The sequence below is a fragment of the Pavona decussata genome, unplaced genomic scaffold (assembly GCF_977016875.1).
Source record: "Pavona decussata unplaced genomic scaffold, jaPavDecu1.1 SCAFFOLD_602, whole genome shotgun sequence".
Classification (NCBI taxonomy): domain Eukaryota; kingdom Metazoa; phylum Cnidaria; class Anthozoa; order Scleractinia; family Agariciidae; genus Pavona; species Pavona decussata.
Genome location: NW_028145860.1, coordinates 4,555,001 through 4,575,920, shown reverse-complemented (window position 1 = coordinate 4,575,920; position 20,920 = coordinate 4,555,001). Strand labels below are relative to the sequence as shown.

The following is a 20,920-nucleotide window of genomic DNA, read 5'->3' as shown; positions in this document are numbered from 1 at the left end:
CAGTAGTAGTGCGGTAGAGATTAGGACTGAAGTGCGCTCCAGGATTTGGCTGCCAAATAACTAAAAGAATTAAGACCATAGGTGTACAAACTTTAGGTAGGGTGAAAATACCAGTTCCTTTTAACGAATTAGTACTGATTATACAAGTATTTAGCAGAAAGAACCATATTTAGCGTGCGCCTGTGGCCGGGTTTATCGAAAGCCGATTAAAGCTAATCTACGATTAAAAGTTAATCGAGGTTTTCATCTCGCTCCGGCATTAAAAGTGATTTCAAAGCCTAATTTCAAGCTAAAGGTAAAGAAAAGTCTAAGTCAAAACTGAGGGCCAAAACTCTTTTGGAAGAATCTTTATTGATTAGTTATTAAACTCGAATCAAAGTTCACGTTAATCCAGGATTAGCTTAATCGGGCTTCGAACAACTGGGCCCACAGGTTTGTAGTTCCTGTCTTTCGAGTAAGTTACTGTAGTCAGAGTTTAATTCATGAGTTAGCTCGGACCGTACAGTAGGCTTCTGGGCATACGCTTGGTATACCATTCAGGTAATACACATAGTATGAACCGCAGTTTATTACCTTAATATACCGAGTTAAACCGCAGCATGAATCTCCCGTTCTAAAACAGACTTTCTTTGTAACTTTGCCTTCGTCTACTGTAGGGTGACCGTTCTTCAGCCAGCCTGGTCTTGAAGTACCACAGGTTTTATGATCTACGCAATAAGTAGGCATTTTTCCTCCTCCTTTTTCCTGAAAACGAAACCAGCTGGGTACAAGTTTGTCGTCGCATAAATAACCAAAGCCGTTCGTGGCTCTTCTCTTCTCATTTGTCAAATTTTTGTAATGTACACAGCCTAACACAAAAAACAGTCAATTTTAGTAAGTAGTGGCTTAAGTAAGAATAAAAAGAGCCGTCTCTCCTCCTCCTCTTCCGTTTTTTCTTTTATTCCAAAGCCAATTAAAATACAGAATTAAACGTTAACTCTAAGTAAGTTATGAGAACCAAGGTTTTGTTTCTCTTGGTTAAACCATTTTTACCTCCATTTATGGCTCATTACTTTGACTCCTTTCGGGGATTAAGTTTCTTTTTAATAATAATAATAATAATAATAATAATAATAATAATAATAATAATAATAATAGTAATAATAACAATAATATCCTTTATTTACCCTCGGCAGTGTTTATAGCACAAGTGCTAGTGGGGCCGAGCATTAAACCTCGTAAAGAAATAATATAAATTGAAAATAGCATGGTTAAAAATCCCAATTGGCAGGAGGCAGACCAGCTGGCTATTTACAAACGCGTCCGAGGAGTTGAACTTGGGGCTACCGAGAAACGACTCCAGCTAGCGGTCAGAGCGGGACTTGAACCCGAGACCACCGGATTTCAAGTCCGGCGCCCCAACCACTCGACCACGCTGCCACGTTGTTTACGTTTTTGTGAGTTTTTTGTCCCATGTTTGAGATGCAGAGAACATATTTCTTCTGCCATGAATCAGTGAGATAAAATTTCACTATCTCCTCTCTTTATCAGTTATAGACTTGACTGACTTGCCTTCTAGCTGGCAGTTCTCTCCGTCTCCAACATAACCTGGCATACAAGTACAGTTGTATGAGCCTACAGTATTCGTACAATTGGCATTGCTATGACAGCTGTGGAGTCCTGTTCTGCACTCGTTAATATCTGAAGAAAATGAGAAAAAACTGTCCCTTAAGCGGCCTTTACACGACAAATTTTTGTTGGCCAACTTGTGTTGGCCAACTCACGTTGGCGTGTGTGAACGACACAACAACATGTTGGCCAATGTTGGCGACAAATAAAACTTGTCTCTCTTTTCTCGCCAACTTTTTTTCGGGTTGGCCAACTCGCATTTGAGGTGGAAACGATAAAATTACATGTGTTGCTGAATTTTAACCAATCAAAATTCGTCCACTTATCACGTGATTTGCCCGACACTCACAAAATCCGCAAAACTTTTTTGAACGCGGCTTCATTCTCCGCGCGAAGCTCTTGCACGAGCGTATTGTACACGCCAAGGGAAGGATTTCTTGCTATGTATGGTTTTACCCAAACCTTTCTGTTTCTCCATCGCTTTTTGTTGTTTCTTCAACGAAAAACATGATAAAAGCAAGCCTGAAGCGGCAACTCTCCGTGTGTGCCATTGCACCGCGGACGCCATGTTGCGAGTTGGCGTATGTTGCGATTTGACGTGTGAACGCAAGAGTTGGCCAACTTTTTGGAGTTGGCCAACACATGTTGGCCAACAAAAATTTGTCGGGTGAAGGCCGCTTTACATATGACGGCTGGTTTACTTGAGCTGGAGCCTCGTCTCCAGTCCCTCGCTTTCTCTTGAAAAAACGAGCGGGCGCGAGGAAAGATGGGTCGGGTTTGAAAAGACGCCATTCGTTCGCAAGCTCTCTTTGTTCCTAGCCCACATTTCCCACTTGATTGTAGAAGAGAAGCGCCTGTGAGGGCGACAACTTGGGTATTGTCTCGATTGACTAACGCATTGATGAAATGAAAAGATAAATTAGTTACAAAAAATGGTAGTAGCAGGAGCCCATGGGCGCCTGGTAGTAGTGAGTTATTCTCATGCAGCCAAATAAGTAGCTGAATTATCGGAATGCTCCTACACTTAACCGCAGTTCAACGTAGAAAGTGATGAAAGGTCGTTAAAGATGAGGGTTTTACTTAAGAGCTCAACTCTGAGCTGCTGCTTTTTCTGGCATTCCTCTTCATCACTTACATGTCCGCGCACGTCTGACATGTGTGGACCAATTTTTGAACACGTTTAATTGCAATACTATGGTTATAGCTGTGTATCTGTTACCAGTTACACACCTTCGCAACTTCCTCCATCTCCAGAAAATCCTGGTTTACAAAAGCATTGAAAGGACCCTTGTGAATTAACGCACATAGCATTGCTGTGGCAGTTATGAAGGTCTTTCTCGCATTCATCAATATCTACGGCGATGAAAGGATGTTAGTGAACGAGAGTGAGGGTTTTTTTGTTACTTTTCTCAGTATAAAGAGAACAAATAAGTTCAGTAATAGTATAGGTTTAATTTATGAATTATAATGGTTCTGTATTTGCCCAGAGAATAGTATTTATTGACATCACGGTTTCGTTTAGTTTTTGGATTTTATCATTTAAAATTTGAAGACTTTTTTGATTTCGCCACAACTCGGTCTACAAGGGCAAATCGTCAATACAAGCTCTATGTCAAACCAGCAGGACTCAATTGTTATAAACATTCTTTTTTCGTTAGAACTGTCAAACTATGGAATGAACTACCTGGTGATATAGTGGAAGCTGATAGCTTTCAGCATTTTAAATCTAAGCTCAAAATGTATTCAAATATTTGACTCTAAAGATCTCGATTTATGTATACTTATTTTTGTTTTTCTTTTATTTGAGGGAGTTTTCGCATAGGGCTAACCTCCAAACTTCCTTTTCTAGAAGTACTTTTCTTCTTAGTTTTATTTGTATATATAGTCTGCTTCTGGAATAAATAAAGTATGTATGTATGAGCTGTCTTTACTAAGACCTAAGTCCGAGTGCAAACACATACTTTTATCCCATGATACCTTCTCAGAAATTCTTTCAAGTGTCCAAACACTCAAGGAGAGAGATCCCATTATTAAAACCTAAAACGTATACAGTTTATTCACTACACTTGTGCACATTTTTGGAAAGAAATGGGATGGGAGGGTGTAATTCCGAGGGGGAGTGATAGGCAAAATTCCACCACCCCCCCCCCCCCCCCATACGCCTTTACTCCCCCATAAGACTCCCCTATAAATAATAGTCCTTAGCTGTGTTTTTTAGTACATTTGTGGAAGCGTATTTATTACAACATCATTTCACCTTGGTTACAGTGAATTCCAGTCCATCCCGTTGAATTGCATACACATTTGTAACCCACGCGATCATTCACACATGTTGCATTATTTGCGCAGTCATTTTTGATGCAAAAGTCGGTGACTAAAAAAAATTAAAGCATAGATTAAACTAGTCATCTTGAGTCAGCAATCTAAATGTTAATAATAACTTTTCAAGACAACCTACTTGCTGCTCCAAATTGGAAGATACAGTGCACGAGAATGGAGGTCCCGGATCTTAGCGGATCCAGCCAGTAGTTACCGCTGACCGCTTGTTCTCCTTCACTCGCCTTGATCTCTGCACACGAATCAGCAGGCAACTCGGTAATGGAACCTAGGGGCACTGGGAACGAAACATAATATTCCACTGGAAAAATGAGGCCAACAGATTCCGAGCATGTTAAATAAACATGCCACTAAATAATTACAGTTCTCAAATCTGATTGGTTCCCTGTACAAGGTATATGACGCAATATATCGTTACAACCTTATTTGGAAAGTCCGCGTTTTCCAAAAAAACAAGGAAACAATTTATATTTTTCCTCGCTTTTTATTCGCCGTCAGCTTCATTAAAAACATTAAAAACCGCACATCAGAGCTTAGTGGATTGATTCAGGTGCCTAAAAATTGAAAAATTTCTAATATGAAAAAGATATTTGTACTGGAAATTTCTTAGGATAGGGTCTTCGTTTGTTTACAGTGTTAAGTAAATATTCCATCACATTTATTCCGTTGCTCATATGCCACACATGACATTCCAATCTAGCAGTATGCAGGATGTTTGTTCCATGAACCTAGTTTAATGGCCTTAGCTCCCACGAGTCTCCTGTAGCTCAGAGGAAGAGCATCCGAACTAGTAATCTGAAGGACTTAGGTTCGACTCCTGATAGGAGCACTCAGGATTTTTTTCCGAGTATGCCTGTGTCACTTTCTGAATAATACATCATTCTCAAAAGGCATATATTATACCTTTATAACACAGAAACAAAGTTTAGGGGCCATACGCATATTGTATTAGTTAATATTGGTCAGTTGCTCGCGATTTTCCCATCCTTCAAAATCAGACCCTACTCAAACAACCTGAATAGCTAATTTATCAGTAGAAACCAAACATATAACTTGGAACAATCCTGGTTTTTATATGAGGGTTGTTGTACTCCTATAGGGAGATGGTACTGATACCTCTTTTGGGAACCTTCGTGACGTAATATCTGTCGCTGTTCTTGACAAAATCATCTGGCCTGGCCTCTCTTGTTCTGTTGTTCATCTCGCATATGTGTTCGACTATGACGTAATTGTAGCTTTGACATCTGACGTCAGAGTTACACGCGTATCTACATTCGAGATAGCCTGGGGGCGCTTTGAATTCCTTGAAGGTGTGTCCTTTGAGCATCATCTGATCAACAGAATAACTGTTGATACCACATTGCTGAGCGGCTAGACTGTGAGTCATCTGGAACAGAAAGAACTGAGCCAGTATCTCCTGCCAGGCCATTTGCCTCACATCAGCTCACTTGCGTTGCCTAAATAGGAGATAGACGGTTTTTTTTTTTTGTTATGAAAACTGGATGAACGATCAAAGGCACTTTCGTGGCAGTTCTGAAGCTATTGGCTGAAATTTCGATTTATCCTGAGTCTAAAATAAGTTAAACTGAAAAAAAAATAATGAAAACAGTGAAATATGGGATTTGTATCACTTGAAAGCCACTAAAATCTGATGTAGTGAGGTAGTTGCTGCACAATAGGGTTTGCGTGAATGTCCTGTTTTTCTACAAATACTTGGAGGGTTTTCTGACCTTCCAGTGTTTTAATCATAGGCCGACCCATACGACAGCTCAACCACACAGAAGCGGGTACAATCCCTTTTAAACACAATAAGTCGTTGACAAAGTAGTCTCAGAGGGAAGAAAACTCTGATTGACCAATCCTGATGTTGCCTACATTATTTCAATCCGTCGTTTTTTTTTTTTCTTTTATTCGAGTGCGCGTAAGACCATGGAATTAAGCTAGGTACACAAACTTGACGTAATCCGTTGAGCTCTTATGATATACTTGCACAAACCTATCTTGATTTACGCTAATTTAGTTTAAACAACTCAACTAAAGATTTTAACTACACTACTATAAACTGTGCGGGTCAGAACACATTCCGATTACATTTGCCTGAGCAAACAGCTGAAAAAGGCATCGTCAGGTTTTAAGTCGATACGCTGGGCTAGGGTACACCATCATAATTGGTAGTGTTCAGGCAGTTTATAAATTAAGGAGAAAGTTATAAACTTGCCTGTTTATTCTTTATCTGAAGTTTGAAGAACAAGCCGGTCGTAATGAAGAGTCTATCTATTGAATCGTAACTACAACTTGAAGAAGGTTGCACTGAGTGATTAATTTTGTATTCTGCGTACTGAAATTACAATGACAATAGATGATTACCTTTAAATTTTTCATTTCAGTATGTTCATCAGTGGAGAATAAAGAGACACTCTAATGCCCTCCAAAAAAAAAAAAACTTAATTACAAGTAACCAGTGATTAATTTTGTTTTTTGGGTAAAATTGCAATGACAATGAATGCTTACCTTTAAATTTTTCATTTCTGTACTTGTGTTCATAAGTGAAGAATACAGCGACATGCTTTCTAATTACCCTCTTAAAAAAAATAAATACAAAGTAATCAGTCCGTCAAATTACAACAGCGATGGACAACTGAAAAATTCATGAATTGGCAACTTTTGGCAGGAATGTAGCTGTGCCAGAAAGCGTCCAGTTGTGTTTTTTCCTGCGAACTATTTTTAGTAGCTGTTCACGGCTGGTTCGCTATACAGACAAATGTATGGAAAGTTCAAAACACGACTGGACACTTTCTGGCACAGCTACATCCCTCCAATTTTTTTTCTTAAAGTCCTTTTCCTAGTGCCAAAAGTTCCCATGCAATTCATGAATTTTTCAGAAGCAAAGAAAAGCAATGTTTAATGTTTAATGAAAATTATTTAACATCGGATTACCATACAAACACTGTTATTTCAAGCTGTTTGCCTATTCGTCAAAATGGCATCGAAAACTGTGATAAGGCCTATTAGGGAAAAACCGCCGGCGCCTATCACGCGCAGTAGCGCGCGTATGCTAAGTCATAACGGTTTTTAGTTTTTGTCCGTTACAGAAGCAGCGAGCACTGCACACGATTCACGAATTATCAGAATCAGGTTTAAAAATAAGTCAAAAATAAAGCAAACTGTAATTGATGTTACATTACTTATTCAAAGACTAAATTGCTAAAGATCTCGAAGTTAACTCAAACTTCAATAAACAATTGTCATCATTGTGGAGCAAATACCTTAACGCCACTTAAGCTTTTAAAGGCAACTGTAACACTTCGCTAGCTTTTAGTTGGCACGAAACAGCTGTGTCAATATTATTATCTTTATTCATCTCCACATAATACATTAGAAAAAATAGTATATCGTAAATATAACGGAGAAAGGGTAACAAACAGTTTCACTAATACTTAGCTTTCAACATACAAGGATGCGGGTAAATTATCGCTTTTTGTATGTGGAGTGTACATTATACGTTATAAAACATAAACACACATACATAGACATTACAAAACATAGACATTATAAAACATAAACACACATACATAGACATTACAAAACATTAACATTATAAAACATAAACACACATACATAGACAAAGGCAAAAAACTATTAACGAGGGTGATAAGAGCAAAATAATTATACTAAGTCAACCTTAATATTGAGACTGTGCAAATGTTTCAAAATCCTGCTCTTCGCCTTTTTGCCCTTTGCTCTGGAACTCATAACTTAAGCACATTTAACGTAGCAAATTAAAAGTAAAGAAGAAGGAAAGTAACAAACATAAGCTTTATATTAGTGATCTTTCTCCCAAGCTCGAGATTTCGCGGCCATCTTGCTTGACCGCCAAACTATGCTTAGCCTTGACTCTTTTATACGCACGTTGTTTTTTAACTGTCTTGTCAATATTAAGAAAACCTTTTAAAATATTTCCCTGTTCAACCTAATTCTCATTCATTATCATCATTTTTACGAATTATTTTAAGTTTCTTTTCAACTGATCAGGAACCAGTAAGGCTCGTTACTTGTAATTTATTCGTTGATTACGTACTGTACTCGTTTAAAAAGCGATAAGTTCTTTTACAATAACTGTCCAAATTCCCGCGCGCTGATTGGCTCATAGCTATTGTCTATAAAAGTACAGACAATAAAAATGACGTCAGATGTAACGCGCGCGCTTTCTCAACGAAAAAAATAGCCAATTCCGCTCGTACTTTTTCCATGTTATTGTAAAAAAACAAATCGACGGCAGTTATCTATGGTCTATACTCTTAAAGACCATAAAATGACGCCATAAAATGTCCAAAAATTGTCAGTGAAACCACTCGCCTGCGGCTCGTGGTTCCACTTGAGTTTTGAACATTTTTTGACGTCATCTTATGGTCTATTTAACAATTATTCCACGAGCGCGCGTTGGATATGAGATGATAGATAGCCAACGAGGCGCGTAGCGCCGAGTTGGCTATAATCATCTCATATCCAACAAGCGCAAGTGGAATAATTGTTTTATTAAAAACAATCAAGAAATATTGCTAGATCTAACTGATTTCGCTGTGAGAGAAAAACCAGCAGACAATTTAATGGCCGCCATTTCTTGGCCATGGTGTAATTGCTCATATACCATGGCCGCTAAGCCAATCAAATCCCTTGAATTGCATTATACAATGATCCAGTTTTTAATAAAAGAGTATAGACCATAGAAAACTGCCGTCGATTTGTTAATTAGTTCTTGGTTTAATACACTTCTGAATCGAGCTCAGTTATGCAATCTCAGAAGCACCTTACCAAGTTTTAGACGATAAAATCACAACAACACCTCCTTTAATTAAACACGCTCCGATTGAAAGCATAAAAATACTCAGTGTGGGGTCGTGTAAACTATACGGTAAAAACTACAAGATAAAAATTTAAGGTGGCTCCATACGATTTTCACTTATAATATGGCGCGCGCTGTGTTACACATCGAAAGCCAGTTTTCTCCAGTTTCCTTTCTCCCAATTCATTGAAATCACTCAAAATGTAATTATCAAGAACAAAACTGTGTCCTCGAACCCTCGCTGGTAAAATAATTTCTTTGAGTCTGGAGTTAAAACTACTCTAACACAGGCGTTTGTCAGGGTGTATTAGGGTTTGATTTTAATTTTTTTCAAATTTCTTCGGTGAAATCTTCGAAAACTCTCACAGCGGATAAATCCTGACCAGGAAAACCTTTTAAGAGGAAACAAGACAGGGGTTACAAAGGCAAATTCTTTGCTTTTTGCACATTTGTGGTTTTTGCCACTGCGTAAAAACTTGTCTTATAAATATTTGTAAAAATTGAGCCCTAACTAGAGCAAATTCTTTGAAATCTCTGTGCCAGTTTTTAGGAAATTTCACTGAAGGAAACGCGAGAAAATCCAGATGGAAGTTTACATTTTCACAGACCGTAATAACGTCTTAGAATAGGAATTCGCCAAGATCACTATTTTGGCATGCGTGAACTTTACAGCAATGGACCTGTTTTCGTGAGCGAATTGGATAAAATTTGCAACCTCGGTTGTCTTTGAAGACACAAACAACGATACCTCGGTTTATAAAAGTATGACAGGGATAGTTTTCTTTGAAATGCTTCTGTTTTTCTACCCCAGCTGAGCTGTACTTGTTCGCTGTTTTGCTTGAGCTTGCGTCAGCTCGCGCGTGCACCTTACTAAAGCTCGCGTCAACACAGCGGCAAAATGAGTGCGCATGCTCCGGGGATTTGTGATTCAATCGTGAATCGATTACGAATGCTCCACTTCAATCGCCAAATTCACACCTGTTACCCAAATATTTTTTTTGTTGAATAAGATATGTGATGGAGCAAGTTCGAAGGAACCTTTCCTGAGAGCGGCAACCTTAGCTATTTTGATTTGGGCTTATCCACGCGAAATGAGAACAAGCAATTGAAATTTTAAAAAAGCCGCCATTTTGCCGAGTAAGATTGCTCACGCGTGACGAGCATGCGCACTCATTTGACCGCTGTGTGGCTCGCATCATCAAATCATCAAGTGCGCGTGCGAGCTTAAAACCCTATGGAGCCACCTTAAAATGCCATTTGAATGGTACCCTAATAGCGATATTTAGGAGAAAGATAAAAAAACAGTGAAAAAATAAAACCTGATAACATTTGCACTGCTTTTGCTCGGCGGAGCGTTAATTCTGGCCTTTGTTGCTGTGTCTGTCCAGCGATGCTGCTTTCAGCGAGAAATCGGCTCGTTGCCAAGTCCTTATCAGTAACAGAAACTCGAGGCAGAAGCTGCAGTAGAGGCATTCAAAGCAAACATGGAGAAACTCGCGCAAGGACAAGGAAAAAGGCGAGCAGACATGTACTTTGCGACCATGAACAAGAAAAACCCCTCCGACATTCTCAAAAACACTTATCAAAATCTCATCGCGGTGAATAAATTTGACGAGGCGTTTCCGTCTTTGGAAGATTACGAGCAAATTCAAGCGCAGGCGGCCGTGACAGCGTTTAAGGAAAAAGTTCAACAAGAAGGCAAACAAAAAGTCGAGTTGACATTTGTTGACACAACCTGGCGCGAATACGAAGAGGCAGACGCGTTTCAGTTGGTTAGTGACGCACATGAGGCGATGGCGGAGCGATATCCACGATCAACTGGCGACAGAACACAGCCATATGTACAGGAAAAGACAACAGAAGGGAATGGAAGACAAGACAGCGGAAGTTCACGAACAAGAGTAGCTGACATTGAAATGGTCTAAAACGAGCTGAAGAAATGCAGAAATGTTTAGCTTTTTTACGCCCAGAGGAGAACCCATAAATCGTGCTATGCGGTTTTGACTTTTGATTCTGTTGATTTTGTTTTTAATATAATGTTAAGTGCATGGATGAAATCCTAAAAGCCGACCATTTTCAAAGGAGAACTGTTGAGTACTAGTTCAAATTAGTTATTTTATTTTCCTTAAAAGTAAAGATTGCACAATCACTTGACAGCTATTTTAAACGGTGTGATGTGCCCATAAGTCTTGGAAATATTCCGGAGTCCTGCTGTTAGACGCAAAAGTTGTCAGAACAAATGTAAATTTCTTTACAGCACAGCCAAAAACGTTAAATTTGTAGACGTTTGGACAGTTTCACCAGCACCTTGTGCGATAAACAAGGGTTTATTATGGTGGTGGTGGTGGTGGTGATGATGATAATAATAATCTTTTATTAGGAAGCTTCCATCACGTAACGTGGTTTTCAGAAAGGTCCTATAAAGATTTTGTATATTTAAAAATATACAAAAGGTTAAAAAATACAATATATAAGACAAAATTACAAACTGATAAAAACAGCAATTCAAACTAGAAGCTGAAACTACAAAGATATCATCGATGGGGTTAAAAAATTAAATTGATAAAAAATGATCAAAGCAAAGAAGCTAAAACTACAAAAATTCTTACCGATAGGGTTAATTAAAAAATCTGGCAAACACGTTTTTCTTAAAAGTAGCAATATTCGGTGCATTTCTGGTCTCTCTCTCTCTCTAATTCATTCCAGTCTTTTAGAGAGTGATGGCAAACTCTCTGCTTTCCCCAATTACTGGTAACACGGGGTAGTCTGAGCATGTCTTTGTTCCTTGTATTGGATTGATGATGATGATGGTGATGATGATGATGATTACTATTATTATTATTATTATAGAATGTAGCTCATTTATCGAACTTATGAAAAGTAAGAAATATTGAATGTATACACTGAGTCAGGAAGAAACTATTAAGCTGCATTGAAATGAAGATTATCCGGTGAAAAACCAAAAAGGAGGAAATAGCACTGAATTTCATGCAGAGAGTTTTTTCCATAAATATTTCTGGAGAAATACATCTCCCTTCTCTAAATGAGTAAAGAAACAGTCAGACAAGGCTTGTGCAATCGCTTTTAATTCTTTGTGTAAAAGCAAGTAGTGTTACTAAATAATATTAGCTACTTTAAAGATAAAAAGTTCTGGCAAAGCTATGTTTATGATGTGCCGTGATTTCTTCGAGTATCTTATTTACAGTGCGGATTATAAGCAAAGAAATGTAATATGAACAGTTGATTCATACTAAAAGCGATACTTTATGGCTGTTAAAACAGAACAAAGCGAAAATATAAAGACAGCCGAAAATATTAATACATTAACACATTAAGGCCAAAAGAAATAAAATCCTCAGTCTAGAAAAGCTAGCTACATGTAGCTTAAGGCGCGAACGGGAATCGCAGTGCCATGATTTAGGGACCATCCCGTCAGATGAACCAGGACCCCAGAAGGGATTAGTAACCAGGACTCCAAAAGGGATGAGTAACTAGGGTCCGAGAAGGGATTAGTCACCTGGGCCGGGATTGGGACCTCTGACGCATCCCTCCAAGGAACCACAGTCGGGTTTTGTTTTTTGTCCAGGTTTACGTAGAGAATCGCTTGGACTTCAGGCCCATGGCTCTAGCCATCGCTCCCACCCCACCCCACTCCTAAAGCATCCATGCATTAACCTAAAATGAACAGGCGACGTGTCAGAGAATATCCTTTGGACAATCCGGAACAGAACGATTTACGAAGTGCGTGCTACTTAAGTACATTTCTTACTACATTTAGACTGCAGATGAAAATCGTTTTGTTTTCTTCTGTAAGAATTACTTATTTAGGGTCGTGTAAGTAAAGCTTATTGTTATGTTATGTTACGTTACATTACGTTACGTTACGTTATGTTATGTTAGGTTAGGTTAGGTTAGGTTAATTTAGTTCTACCGGCGAAGAATCTCATACTGCTATCAAACTCTTATGCAAACACGTTATAAAGTTTTCCTCAGCTACAACTTATTTACTTCTTTTTACGTTGTGTATATTTAATGGACTGGTCCAGCAGAAAGCAGGCAGCAATTGCAAATTTTAAAAGCAGACCACTCGTACATCAGTCGAAAAGAACTGGACTAAGGGGCTGTTTACATGGAGGGAGGAAGATCCGAGAAGGCGGAAAAACCTTTTCGTTTGCTTAACATGCAGAAATTTCGGCCGAAGTGGTTACCAAGTGGAGAAGGAAAAGAAGAATAACTGTCTGTCTTATGCAGCTGAACGCCCGGCTGCCGCCATGTTTGTGCTTTTTGTCCCTAGTACTAGGATCTTCTGAGCGAAAGTAGTTAACATGGTGCAAGGATCTTCCTATCTCTCAGCTAGGAAGATCCTAGCACTAGGGCCAAGTACAACTTTTTTCAGGTAAACTGAATAGAGGAAACATATGGCGCTAGGATGATCCACCTTCTTGGATCTTCCTAGTTCTAGGATCTTCCTCCATGTACACACTAAATACCTTCATACATACATATACTTTATTTATTCTCGAATTTACAGAGTAGCATGACTGCTAATTTCTTCGAGCTACTAAGTAATACAAAATGAATAAAATACAGTTATTTAAGATTTATGCAATATTATTATTGGATAAATTAGCCGGCGGAACGAGTTGAAATCAGTGGTAGTGCGGTAGAGATTAGGACTGAAGTGCGTTCCAGGATTTGGCTGCCAATAACTAAAAGAATTAAGACCATTGGTAGTAGTAAATACTTTAGGTAGGGTAAAAATATCAGTTCCTCTTTACGAATTAGAACTGATTAAACAAGTATTTAGCAGAAAAACGATTTAGAGAAACATTTCAACTAGAAAATTAACGATAGTAAAATCGACGACTTCATATCGTCAAATTTTGTCAAATGAGTAAAAATGGAATTAACGGAAAGGCATATTTACTCATTTTTACTCATTTGACAATGACGATATGAAGTCGTCGAAACATCATGCTGTTTTACTATCGTTAATTTTCTTGTTGAAATTTAGCAGAAAAAGACATATTTTGCGTGCGCCTGTGAGCGGGTTGTTCGAAAGCCGATTAACGCTAATGTACGATTAAAAGTTAATCAAGGTTTTCATCTCGCTCTTTAAAAGTCATTTCAAAGCCTAATTTCAAGCTAAAGGTAAAGAAAAGTCTAAGTCAAAACTGAGGGTAAAAATTCTTTTGGAAGAATCTTTATTGATTAGTTATTAAACTCGAATCAAAGTTCACGTTAATCCAGGATTAGCTTAATCGGGCTTTGAACAACTGGGCCCACAGGTTTGTAGTTCCCGTCTTTCGAGTAAGTTACTGTAGTCAGAGTTCAGTTCATGAGTTAGCTCGGACCGTACAGTAGGCTTCTGGGCATACGCTTGGTATACCATTCAGGTAATACACATAGTATGAGCCACAGTTTATTACCTTAATATACCGAGTTAAACCGCAGCACGAATCTGCCGTTCTAAAACAGACTTTCTTTGTAACTTTGCCTTCGTCTACTGTAGGGTGACCGTTCTTCAGCCAGCCTGGTCTTGAAGTACCACAGGTTTTATGGTCTACGCAATAAGTAGGCATTTTTCCTCCTCCTTTTTCCTGAAAACGAAACCAGCTGGGTACAAGTTTGTCGTCGCATAAATAACCAAAGCCGTTCGTGGCTCTTCTCTTCTGATTTGTCAAATTCTTGTAATGTACACAGCCTAACACAAAAAGCAGTCAATTTTAGTATGTAGTTGCTTAAGTAACAATAAAAAGAGCCGTCCCTCCTCCTCCTCTTCCGTTTTTCTTTTATTTCAAAGCCAATTAAAATACAGAATTAAACGTTAACTCTAAGTAAGTTATGAGAACCAAGGTTTTGTTTCTCTTGGTTAAACCATTTTTACCTCCATTTATGGTTCATTACTTTGACTCCTTTCGGGCATTAAGCTTTTTTTGTAATAATAATAATAATAATAATAATAATAATAATAATAATAATATCCTTTATTTACCCTCGGCAGTGTTTATAGCACAAGTGCTAGTGGGGCCGAGCATTAAACCTCGTAAAGAAATAATATAAATTGAAAATAACATGGTTAAAAATCCCAGCTGTCAGGAGGCAGACCAACTGGCTATTTACAAGCGCGTCCAAGGAGTTGAACTCGGGGCTACCAAGAAACGACTCCAGCTAGCGGTCAGAGCGGGACTTGAACCCGGGACCTCCGGATTTCAAGTCCGGCGCCCTAACCACTCGACCACGCTGCCACGTTGTTTACGTTTTTGTGAGTTTTTTGTCCCATGTTTGAGATGCAGAGAACATATTTCTTCTGCCATGAATCAGTGAGATAAAATTTCACTATCTCCTCTCTTTATCAGTTATAGACTTGACTGACTTGCCTTCTAGCTGGCAGTTCTCTCCGTCTCCAACATAACCTGGCATACAAGTACAGTTGTATGAGCCTACAGTATTCGTACAATTAGCATTGCTATGACAGCTGTGGAGTCCTGTTCTGCACTCGTTAATATCTGAAGAAAATGAGAAAAAACTGCCTTCACACGACAAATTTTTGTTGGCCAACTTGTGTTGGCCAACTCACGTTGGCGTGTGTGAACGACACAACAACATGTTGGCCAATGTTGGCGACAAATAAAACTTGTCTCTCTTTTCTCGCCAACTTTTTTTCGGGTTGGCCAACTCGCATTTGAGGTGGAAACGATAAAATTACATGTGTTGCTGAATTTTAACCAATCAAAATTCGTCCACTTATCACGTGATTTGCCCGACACTCACAAAATCCGCAAAACTTTTTTGAACGCGGCTTCATTCTCCGCGCGAAGCTCTTGCACGAGCGTATTGTACACGCCAAGGGAAGGATTTCTTGCTATGTATGGTTTTACCCAAACCTTTCTGTTTCTCCATCGCTTTTTGTTGTTTCTTCAACGAAAAACATGATAAAAGCAAGCCTGAAGCGGCAACTCTCCGTGTGTGCCATTGCACCGCGGACGCCATGTTGCGAGTTGGCGTATGTTGCGATTTGACGTGTGTTTGACGGGTGAACGCAAGAGTTGGCCAACTTTTTGGAGTTGGCCAACAAAAATTTGTCGCGTGAAGGCCGCTTTACATCTGACGGCTGGTTTACTTGAGCTGGAGCCTCGTCTCCAGTCCCTCGCTTTCTCTTGAAAAAACGAGCGGGCGCGAGGAAAGATGGGTCGGGTTTGAAAAGACGCCATTCGTTCGCAAGCTCCCTTTGTTCCTAGCCCACATTTCCCACTTGATTGTAGAAGAGAAGCGCCTGTGAGGGCGACAACTTGGGTATTGTCTCGATTGACTCTCGCATTGATGAAATGAAAAGATAAATCAGATATAAAAAATGGTGGTAGCAGGAGCTCATGGGCTCGTGGTAGTAGTGAGTTATTCTCATGCAGCCAAATAAGTAGCTGAATTAACGGAATGCTCCTACACTTAACCGCGGTTCAGCGTAGAAAGTGATAAAAGGTCGTTAAAGATGAGGGTTTTACTTAAGAGCTCAACTTTGAGCTGCTGCTTTTTCTGGCACTCCTCTTCATCACTTACATGTCCGCTCACGTCTGACATGTGTGAACCAATTTTTGAACACGTTTAATTGCAATACTATGGTTATACTGTGTATCTGTTACCAGTTACACACCTTCGCAACTTCCTCCATCTCCAGAAAATCCTGGTTTACAAAAGCATTGGAAGGACCCTTGTAGATTAATGCACATAGCATTGCTGTGGCAGTTATGAATGTCTTTCTCGCATTCGTCAATATCTACGGCGATGAAAGGATGTTAGTGAACGAGAGTGAGGGGTTTTTTGTTACATTTCTCAGTATAAAGAGAACAAACTAGTTCAGTAGTAATATAGGTTTAATTTACTAATTATAATGGTTCTGTATTTGCCCAGAGAATATATTGACGTGAGCTGCCTTTACTAAGACCTAAGTCCGAGTGCAAACACATACTTTTATCACATGCTACCTTCTCAGAAATTCTGCCAAGGAGAGGGATCCCACTATTAAAACCTAAAACGTATTCATTACTCTGGTGTACATTTTTGGAAAGAACTAACCAGAAAAATCGGGTCCAAGTAGTCCATTTTACGAATCCGTTTCCATTCAGAACCCGCCTCTTTCCAGCATGTCGGAACAATTTAACGAAATAACGAAACGGGTAAAAGACCCACCGTTCACTTCTTATGGGGGAAGGGGTGGGGGGGGGGGGGCTGGTGGCATTTGAGAGGGGAGAGAATACAAAAACAATTGGGGAGGAGGTGGCAAAAATAATAAAACGAGTTCAATGGGTCGTTGGTTGTCGAAAAATTAACTGAAATGGGATGGGAGAGTGTAATTCCGAGGGGAAGTGATAGGCAAAATTCCACCCCCCCCCCCCCATACGCCTTTACTCCCCCATAAGACTCCCCTATAAACAATGGTCCTGAGCTGTGTTGTTTAGTACATTTGTGGAAGCGTATTTATTACAACATCATTTCACCTTGGTTACAGTGAATTCCAGTCCATCCCGTTGAATTGCATACACATTTGTAACCCACGCGATCATTCACACATGTGGCATTATTTGCACAGTCATTTTTGATGCAAAAGTCGGTGACTAAAAAAAAATTACAGCAAAAATTACAATCATCGATAGGTTGAACTTGTCATCTTTATTCAGCAATCTAAATGTTAATAATAACTTTTCAAGACAACCTACTTGCTGCTCCAAATTGGAAGATACAGTCAACGAGAATGGAGGTCCCGGATCTTAGGGGATCCAGCCAGTAGTTACCGCTGACCGCTTGTTCTCCTTCACTCGCCTTGATCTCTGCACAAGAATCAGCAGACAACTCGGGAATGGAACCTAGGGGCACTGGGAACGAAACATCATAATATTCCACTGGAAAAATGAGGCCAACAGATTCCGAGCATGTTAAATAAACATGCCACTAAATAATTACAGTTTTCAAATCTGATTGGTTCCCTGTTCAAGGTATATGACGCAATATATCGTTACAACCTTATTTGGAAAGTCTGCGTTTTCCAGAAAACAAGGAAACAATTTATACTTTTTCTCGCTTTTTATTTGCCATCAGCTTCATTAAAAACCGCACATCAGAGCTTAGTGGATTGATTCTGGTGCCTGAAAATTGAAACATTTCTACTATGAAAAATTTATTTGTACTGGAAATTTTTAAGGATAGGGTCTTCGTTTGTTTACTATGTTAAGTAAATATTCCATCACATTTATTCCATTCGCATGTGCCACACATGACATTCCAATCCTGGCAGTACACAGGAAGTTTGTCCCATGAACCTTGTTTAGTGGCCTTAGCTCCCACGAGTCTCCTGTAGCTCAGTTGTAGAGCATCCGAACTAGTAATCGGAAGGTCTTAGGTGCGGCGACTTCTGACAGGAGCACTCAGGATTTTTTTCCGAGTATGCCTGTGTCACTTTCTGAATAATACATCACTCTCAAAAGGCATATATTATACCTTTATAACACAGAAAAAAAGTTTAGGGGCCATACGCATATTGTATTAGTTAGTCTTGGTCAGTTGCTCGCGATTTTCCCATCCTTCAAAATCAGACCCTACTCAAACAACCTAAATAGCTAATTTATCAGTAGAAACCAAACATATAACTTGGAACAATCCTGGTTTTTATATGAGGGTTGTTGTACTCCTATAGGGAGATGGTACTGATACCTCTTTTGGGAACCTTCGTGACGTAATATCTGTCGCTGTTCTTGGCAAAATCATCTGGCCTGGCCTCTCTTGTTCTGTTATTCATCTCGCATATGTGTTCGACCATGACGTAATTGTAGCTTTGACATCTGACGTCAGAGTTGCACGCCTGTCTACATTCGAGAGAGCCTGGGCGCACTTTGAATTCCTTGTAGGTGTGTCCTTTGAGCATCATCTGATCAACAAAATAACTGTTGATACCACATTGCTGAGCGGCTAGATTGTGAATCATCTGGAACAGAAAAAACAGAGCCAGTAACTCCTGCCGGGCCATTTGCCTCACATCAGCTCACTTGCGTTCCCTAAATAGGAGATAGACGTGTTTTTTTTTATGAAAACTGGATGAACGATCAAAGGCACTTTCGTGGCAGCTATGAAGCTATTGGCTAAAATTTCGATTTATCCTGAGTCTAACATAAGTTAAACTGAAAAAAAAATAATGCAAACAGTGAAATATGGGATTTGTATCACTTGAAAGCCACTAAAATTTGATGTAGTGAGGTAGTTGCTGCACAATAGGGTTTGCGTGAATGTCCTGTTTTTCTACAAATACTTGGAAGGTTCTCTGACCTTCCAGTGTTTTAATCATAGGCCGGGCCATACGACAGCTTAACCACACAGAAGCGGGTACAATCCCTTTTAAACACAATAAGTCGTTGACAAAGTAGTCTCAGAGGGAAGAAAACTCTGATTGACCAATCCTGATGTTGCCTACATTATTTCAATCCGTCGCTTTTTTTTTTCTTTTATTCGAGTGCGCGTAAGACCATGGAATTAAGCTAGGTACACAAACTTGACGTAATCCGTTGAGCTCTTATGATATACTTGCACAAACCTATCTTGATTTACGCTAATTTAGTTTAAACAACTCATCTAAATATTTTAACTACACCACTGTAAACCATGCGTGTCGGAACACATTCCGATTACATTTGCCTGGGCAAATAGCTAAAACAGGCATCATCAGGTTTTAAGTCGATACGCTGGGCTGGGGTACACCATCATAATTGGTAGTATTCAGGCACTTTATAAATTAAGGAGAAAGTTATAAACTTGCCTGTTTATCCTTTTTCTGAAGTTTGAAGAACGAGCCGGTCGTAATGAAGAGTCTGTCTATTGAATCGTAACTACAACTTGAAGAAGGTTGCACTGAGTGATTAATTTTGTATTCTGTGTACTAAAATTACAATGACAATAGATGATTACCTTTAAATTTTTCATTTCAGTATGTTCATCAGTGGAGAATAAAGAGACACTCTCTAATGCCCTCCAAATAAAAACTAAATTACAAGTAACCAGTGATTAATTTTGTTTTTTGGGTAAAATTGCAATGACAATGAATGCTTACCTTTAAATTTTTCATTTCTGTACTTGTGTTCATAAGTGAAGAATACAGCGACATGCTTTCTAATTACCCTCTTAAAAAAACTAAATACAAAGTAATCAGTCCGTCAAATTACAACAGCGATGGACAACTGAAAAATTCATGAATTGGCAACTTTTGACAGGAATGTAGCTGTGCCAGAAAGCGTCCAGTTGTGTTTTGAACTTTCCATGCATTTCCCTCTATTTTTTCCTGCGAACTATTTTTAGTAGCTGTTCACGGCTGGTTCGCTATACAGACAAATGTATGGAAAGTTCAAAACACGACTGGACGCCTTCTGTCACAGCTACATCCCTCCAATTTTTTTTCTTAAAGTCCTTTTCCTAGTGCCAAAAGTTTCCATGCAATTCATGAATTTTTCAGAAGCAAAGAAAAGCAATGTTTAATGTTTAATGAAAATTATTTAACATCGGATTACCATACAAACACTGTTATTTCAAGCTGTTTGCCTATTCGTCAAAATGGCATCGAAAACTGTGATAAGGCCTATTAGGGAAAAACCGCCGGCGCCTATCACGCGCAGTAGCGCGCGTATGCTAAGTCATAACGGTTTTTAGTTTTTGTCCGTTACAGAAGCAGCGAGCACTGCACACGATTCACGAATTATCAGAATCAGGTTTAAAAATAAGTCAAAAATAAAGCAAACTGTAATTGATGTTACATTACTTATTCAAAGACTTAATTGCTAAAGATCTCGAAGTTAACTCAAACTTCAATAAAAAATTGTCATCATTGTGGAGCAATTACCTTAACGCCAGTTAAGCTTTTAAAGGCAACTGTAACACTTCACTAGCTTTTAGTTGGCACGAAACACCTGTGTCAATATTATTATCTTTATTCATCTCCACATAATACATTAGACAAAATAGTATATCGTAAATATAACGGAGAAAGGGTAACAAACAGTTTCACTAATACTTAGCTTTCAACATACAAGGATGGTAAATTATCGCTTTTTGTAGGGAGAGAATACATTATACGTTATAAAACATAAACACACATAC

The 20,920-nt window shown here is 38.9% G+C and overlaps 3 protein-coding genes and 1 long non-coding RNA gene across 5 annotated transcripts in view; 1 reads left to right on the top strand and 3 right to left on the bottom strand.

Annotated features, from left to right (window-relative positions):
* The window catches only part of LOC146449527 (uncharacterized), a 178,005-nt gene that overhangs the window by 127,011 nt on the left and 30,074 nt on the right, over window positions 1-20,920 (bottom strand). The window lies entirely within an intron of this gene.
* LOC146449532 (uromodulin-like) lies at window positions 481-5,374 on the bottom strand. The gene is made up of 5 exons (XM_085101893.1): window positions 5,062-5,374; window positions 4,067-4,222; window positions 3,866-3,982; window positions 1,552-1,680; window positions 481-848 (listed from the first exon to the last, which is right to left on the bottom strand). Exons 1-5 carry the CDS (start codon window positions 5,372-5,374, stop codon window positions 481-483), a joined length of 1,083 nt encoding a protein of 360 aa, XP_084958019.1.
* On the top strand, window positions 10,120-11,952 carry LOC146449531 (uncharacterized). Its single transcript, XM_085101401.1, has one exon. It carries the CDS (start codon window positions 10,273-10,275, stop codon window positions 10,711-10,713), a length of 441 nt encoding a protein of 146 aa, XP_084957527.1. The 5' UTR covers window positions 10,120-10,272; the 3' UTR covers window positions 10,714-11,952.
* LOC146449530 (uncharacterized) overlaps window positions 14,125-20,920 on the bottom strand; it is a 16,501-nt gene continuing 9,705 nt past the window's right edge. The window contains exons 7-13 of the mRNA XM_085101892.1: window positions 19,590-19,709; window positions 18,494-18,794; window positions 17,503-17,658; window positions 17,284-17,400; window positions 16,440-16,562; window positions 15,169-15,297; window positions 14,125-14,492 (exon numbers count right to left, since the gene is read on the bottom strand). Of these exons, the coding sequence (XP_084958018.1) occupies window positions 14,125-14,492; window positions 15,169-15,297; window positions 16,440-16,562; window positions 17,284-17,400; window positions 17,503-17,658; window positions 18,494-18,794; window positions 19,590-19,709 (1,314 nt within the window). The remainder of the gene's footprint in view (window positions 14,493-15,168; window positions 15,298-16,439; window positions 16,563-17,283; window positions 17,401-17,502; window positions 17,659-18,493; window positions 18,795-19,589; window positions 19,710-20,920) is intronic.

Bases quoted from the DNA above. Each gene is read 5' to 3' on its own strand.
- LOC146449531 (XM_085101401.1), top strand. From the start codon at position 10,273: ATGGAGAAACTCGCGCAAGGACAAGGAAAAAGGCGAGCAGACATGTAC.
- LOC146449532 (XM_085101893.1), bottom strand. From the start codon at position 5,374: ATGGCCTGGCAGGAGATACTGGCTCAGTTCTTTCTGTTCCAGATGACT. The intron at 4,223-5,061 runs GTATCAGTACCA...TTTCGTTCCCAG, and splicing joins CACGAAGGTTCCCAAAAGAG to TGCCCCTAGGTTCCATTACC. The intron at 849-1,551 runs GCAAGTCAGTCA...TTTTTGTGTTAG, and splicing joins AGAGAACTGCCAGCTAGAAG to GCTGTGTACATTACAAAAAT.